General features: G+C 36.4%; 1 protein-coding gene across 1 annotated transcript; it reads left to right on the plus strand.

Annotated features, from left to right (window-relative positions):
- On the plus strand, nucleotides 1–5,672 carry LOC21398444 (embryogenesis-associated protein EMB8). The gene is made up of 9 exons (XM_010101894.2): nucleotides 1–60; nucleotides 1,319–1,681; nucleotides 2,363–2,491; nucleotides 2,832–2,963; nucleotides 3,551–3,693; nucleotides 3,775–3,872; nucleotides 3,966–4,060; nucleotides 4,678–4,731; nucleotides 5,271–5,672. Exons 1-9 carry the CDS (start codon nucleotides 1–3, stop codon nucleotides 5,475–5,477), a joined length of 1,281 nt encoding a protein of 426 aa, XP_010100196.2. The 3' UTR covers nucleotides 5,478–5,672.

Below are 5,672 nucleotides of genomic sequence, written 5' to 3' on the forward strand. Positions count from 1 at the left end.
ATGGTAGAGAATAGAGTGAGAGAGATGAAAGAGAGCAAAGGAACTCTGAAATCAGATGGAGTATGATATTAATCGATAGCCCCTTTCCCTTTCTTTTTCTTTTTTAATGAAATTTTAGTGTGGCCAATTTTTTATTGGTGGTATTGGGTGGTGACTAAAAATTACCCAATCAGAAACTTTCTCAAAACCTATCAGCTTTCAAAAAGCGGCCAAACTATTTCTAAAATTCATATTTTTGGTCACCTTATTTTTAAAAATAAAATTTTCGTTACTGAACTTTGGTAAAATCACAGGATTGGCCTCGGAATAGAATTTTACGAAAGTTACCTTCTTGACTAATTTTGACGCTTCGATCAAGATTATGGCGTTAAAAATTCCATTCAGAATTTAATTTAATGAGTTTTGCTCCAATTATTTAACTATCACGAGAGTATGTACGTGAATGACACACAAAAATCTCACTCAAGTTATCATAAAAATCACATACCACACAAAAACTATTGAATTACCAAAAAGCTAATTATAGAAATTAATGAGTAAGGGTATAGAGCCTTACACTATCAAAACTTTATTATGTTTTCTTTTATGTTTGTTAGTTTATGTTCATTTATTTTTAAAGTTGTTTGTTATTGAATCGATTTTGAAGTTTGTAATACGGAGTTTTTAAGGCCCGTTTGAAAGATATACTCAAAACATGATTCTTAATTCTGATGTTTGAAATTTAAATTTTTTGTTAGAGAAAAGTAATGTAGCATAATCAATTATTTGATTTTGAGTATACGAAAAAAACGGGCTCTAAGCTATTTAGATCTATTAATTTTAATTTTTACCTTTTTTATATGGGTAATCTTGATAAATACCTCTTAAAAGTAAATGAGTCAGGACTTTTATATTTTATTCTTGATTTATAATCTTTTTAGTCAAATAATTAGACTAATAAAATGGTATTTATAAAAAATAAAAAGTAAAAGTCCAGACTTATGCACTCTTAAAAGCAAAATTCTTATATATTTTTTCTGCAATAATTTTTACTTTTTTTACAGTAACAGATGAATCATACGGATTAATCGTATTGACGGATTCAATGAACATCCTAAATTCTAATAAATCCCCCTTTTAATTATTCAAAGAAATAAAGCCAAAAAAAAAAAAAAAAACGTTGTTCAAATGAGCGCCTTTAGGCGCTAAACCACACAGTCGGTCAGTGAGAGCCCGGGAAAAGAAAAGCAAAGAATATTCGTGACTTGGCCAAAGCAACGACCCAAGCACATTATCCAGTCCCCACCAAACCAACTAATAATGGCGAGAGCCTCCTTAGGCTCCACACCACTCCTCAAACTCAATCCCTTCCGCCGCCACCCCTCCCGTCTTTCTCTTTCCCGCCGTCCACGTCAGCACCGCCATGCCAGACCACCACTCTTCCCTCGAAATCCTCGGCGGAGCAGCGGGGGCCTCTTTCCTGCCCGCTCTCAAGACCCTCAGCCGCCGCTACAACCCGTTTCCGCTCATTGGCTGGAACCGCCACCTCGAGACCATCTTCGCCGCCTTCTTCCGCTCCGTCCCCGACGTCGCGCTCCGTCGCGAGTGCCTCCGCACCAACGACGACGGCTCCGTCGCCCTCGACTGGGTTTCCGGCGACGATCGCGCCTTGCCGCCCGATTCTCCGCTCCTCATTCTTCTGGTTTGTCGACGTTTCTGTTTGCTTGCCGAGAAAATAAGGCCTTGAATTAAATTGATTATCGGTCAGCCAGTTTGAGTGTATTTCCTTGATTCACGGTTTAGTAAAGCTAAAATGACTCAAATGTGAGGATGTGATTTCTATTCCATAAAAATTCGGCATAAGTCTTTTCTCATTTGCGACTATGTGTTCGCTCGTGTTCTGTTTGGTTGCCGAGAAAATAACAAGAACTAGATAGAGGAAGAATGTGAGCTAAAATATTTTCTAGATTCATGGTTTAGTGAGCTAAAATAGCTGAAAACATGAGAGAATGTGATTTCTTTTTGTACAAATTTTCGACCTAATTCTTTTCTCACTTGCGACTTTGTGTTCCCTTGTGTTCTGTTTGGTTGCCGAGAACATAGCATGTAATACGGGAAACGCCAATCCAAACACATTTCCTAAGTTCATGGTTTTTAGTTACTTGAGTAAGCTAACATGACTAAGCACCTGTTGTGGGATGATTCTATTGGAAAATCAAATCTATGACTGTCTTTTCCATTATTCTTCTTTTGGTCTTAATGAGGGGAGGGAAAAAAAAAAACTTTGAATCAAACGGGTACATTCATCGTTTATCAGAATAAAATGACTCAATTTTTCTCGCTTCGAAAATCATGCTTGACTACTTTTAATGGATGGTTGCAGCCTGGATTGACCGGGGGTAGTGGCGATTCATATGTAAGGCATATGTTGATTAGCGCCAGAAGCAAAGGCTGGCGTGTGGTTGTCTTTAATAGCCGGGGTTGCGGGGAGAGCCCTGTTACTACTCCTCAGGTACTGACATTAGCTCATGAAAGTAATGCATTTCTCTGCTACTCAGAGCTTGAATTATGTTTCTTTGTATTCTGCTTTCGGGCTAGCTTGCGGGGAAGGGTTTACAATGGTCAAATTGATGGTTTTTTATGGGGTTCAGAAGTATTAAGTAATGCCGGGAGCTTTGAATCTAATAAGCCAAAGCATTAAGATACGAAACATTCATCGTTTTTTTTTTTTTTTTTTTTTTTAATCTTGTTTCTTTTTACATCATTTAGCTTGCTTTCATATTATGATCTTGAAGTTTGGTATGGCTTTAAGGTAACTAAGTTTTTGATTATTCTGTAACACTGATATGCAGTTCTATTCAGCTTCATTTTTAGGAGACATGCGTGAAGTAGTTGCACATGTTGGTGCTCGGTATCCAAAAGCTAATTTATATGCTGTTGGTTGGTCTCTCGGTGCAAATATTCTTGTCCGTTATTTGGGGCAGGTAATATGATGGTTTAGCTGCCATCCATTTCCCTTCAATAGAGTCCATATACTGTTGATGACTTCACTTGGAATATGTTGCACTAACATAGTGCGAGTCTAACGCACCATAAATTATCGCTAGTAAGTCTTATGTTTAAGCTTGATGAGGAGATAAGTTCGGCTGCTGTAAAATTCTCTGTCTCTTATTTTTTTTATTTTTTATTTTGGCTTAACAAAGCTCATTAGTGAGTTTATGCTTAACTAATTATGTGGGGTGTTTCTTATAAAAAAAAAAGGGAAAAAAACCAGTAATGCGGGGTTGTTTGCAAAACAAGATTCTCAATATTGGAATACTTAAAATCCTTAGTTTGCATACCTGACATCTAGTAGTAGTATTTACACACACACACGACCTTAAGTATGTTTAAGTTACATAGAAGAATTTAATTTATTTTTTATTTTATCAGTGCAATTATATGATGTTTGAGCTGTATTGTTTTCTATTTTTTTTCTCTTTCATCTATTATGCTTCAGCCTTCTTTTATCAATAATCCTTATTATGATTTGTCAAAAATAATCCTTATTATGTGCTTATGCTACTTGTAGGAATCCCATGCATGTCCTCTTTCTGGTGCTGTGTCGTTGTGTAATCCTTTCAATTTAGTCATTGCAGATGAGGACTTCCGCAAGGGCTTCAACAATGTTTATGACAAAGCTCTTGCAAGAGCTCTCTGCAAAATTTTCAAGAAGTAATTCCATGATCGATTGTTTTTCTTTTGCTGAAATTTAACTCAAATTTAATAAGTCCATTTGTTGATGCTACATTGCAGGCATGCTCTACTCTATGAGGACATAGGTGGTGATTATAACATTCCAATGGCGGCCAATGCCAAGACTGTCAGGGATTTTGATGAAGGACTCACTCGTGGTAAATATTTGTGTACATGAAATCTGCTTTCTTTATGTATTCTACGGTGGCAGTATATCATCTGTTGATCTCATTACATGTTATACCTTGCAGTTTCATTTGGTTTTAAGTCAGTTGATGACTACTACTCTAATTCCAGTAGTTCAGATTCCATTAAAGACGTTTGCAGACCTTTGCTTTGCATCCAGGTAAATAACAGAGTGTTATGTTGCAGAAAGAGCCATTCTTGTCATCCTACATTTTTCTCTCAGTATGATCTTCTGGCTTTAGTGCTAGGTTGACTTCTTGATATAGGTAATTGTATATTTGGCAAAGGATTCTCTATGTAACTGTTGAAAGTAGCTAAGGAGAAATGATCCAGAAGATGGCTTTATAGCTAAAATCCCTAGCTTGTATTCTCTGGTTCCAAATATTCAGGCCTCGAAACCTGATTTTTTTTCCCCCTTCTATTAGATGGAAATTAATTTAATCAGTATAAGGAAGAGACATTACTAATGTTTTCTAGTGATATTTCTTCCTTATCTGCTTATCTGTTGGACTCTTGTTAATATTAGTACTAAGAAGAGAACTGCAGATATGAAAGATTCTGTCCATAAAATAGCCCGGGCCTACAAGTTTCCATTACATGTTTGCGTTTCCCTAATCATATAAAATTCTTTTATGGATTTATGCATCTAGATTTTAAAGTACAAACTTCATAGGTGGTGGAGGTGCATTATTTTAAATGCACAAATGAAGAAATTGAAATTATTTTTCAGGAAAATATCTGCTACAAGCTTAACTAACTTTTCTTAGTGCTTTGCAGGCAGCAAATGATCCCATTGCTCCAAATAGGGGAATTCCCCGTGAAGATATCAAGGTCTGTACTGTATAGCTAATCATCTTTAAACCATAGGGATAGTTTCATATTTCTTGAATTGCGGGCACCCACTTTTTCCGTTCTGATTGGCATCTAACTTGTAAAAATGAACGCTTACTTAAAAAAACAGTGTTTTTATTTTTTTATTTTTTATTTTTTATTTTGGGTGCTGAATGACTTCAAAATCACTTGGCCTGCTACATGACCCTTCCCTCGTTCTCACATGTTAAGGAGGATTTGAAGGAGCATTAAGAGAAGAAATTTCGGGATGTATTGCTATTAATGGCTTTGTCATATCAGTTAATAGATCAGGGTGTATTTTTTCCGTTCCCCTTTATTTCTTTCCCTTTGATCAAATGGTATCAGATGGGGGCTCCTGGTCCACCTAACTATTAATCTTTAATGGTTTTGAGTTTTCACTTCTTAGCAAGTACTTTCATTATCTTTTGTGTGCATGCATGTTTAATCTATTTCTCCGCACACAGGATTTGAAACTTTGTAATTTTATTTTATTTTATTTTTTATTTTTTGGTCTTCAGGAGAATCCAAACTGTTTGTTGATTGTGACACCGGAAGGTGGTCATCTAGGATGGGTTGCAGGTGATCAAGCACCAATTGGAGCACCTTGGACCGATCCCGTGGTCATCGATTTCCTAGAGCATTTGGAAAGAGGAGAATCTAAAGCCGTTTCCTCTTCCAGTAACATACAAGGTTCGGAACAATGTGCAGAGGCTGTACAACACTAAGAAGTGTAGTTAGAGGCAAGTGCTTCATTCTTCATACATACACATAATTGTATGATTCTTTCCATTTTGGTGCTGCTATTGCAGCCCAGCAGGAAATTGCTCATTGGATCCTGTGTTGTCCACAATTTGGATAAACCAACCTAAATGTAATATATGAAAACCAATAAATTTGATTTTATAGTGATGAAAATGGTT

This window comes from Morus notabilis, unplaced genomic scaffold (genome assembly GCF_000414095.1).
Source record: "Morus notabilis unplaced genomic scaffold, ASM41409v2 Scaffold1388, whole genome shotgun sequence".
NCBI classification, from domain to species: Eukaryota; Viridiplantae; Streptophyta; class Magnoliopsida; order Rosales; family Moraceae; genus Morus; species Morus notabilis.

Excerpts from the sequence above, each read along its gene's own strand:
- LOC21398444 (XM_010101894.2), top strand. The coding sequence starts at position 1 with ATGGTAGAGAATAGAGTGAGAGAGATGAAAGAGAGCAAAGGAACTCTG. Across the intron at positions 61-1,318 it reads GAACTCTGAAATCAGATGGA|GCTCCACACCACTCCTCAAA; the intron begins GTATGATATTAA and ends GAGCCTCCTTAG. Across the intron at positions 3,873-3,965 it reads TGATGAAGGACTCACTCGTG|TTTCATTTGGTTTTAAGTCA; the intron begins GTAAATATTTGT and ends TATACCTTGCAG.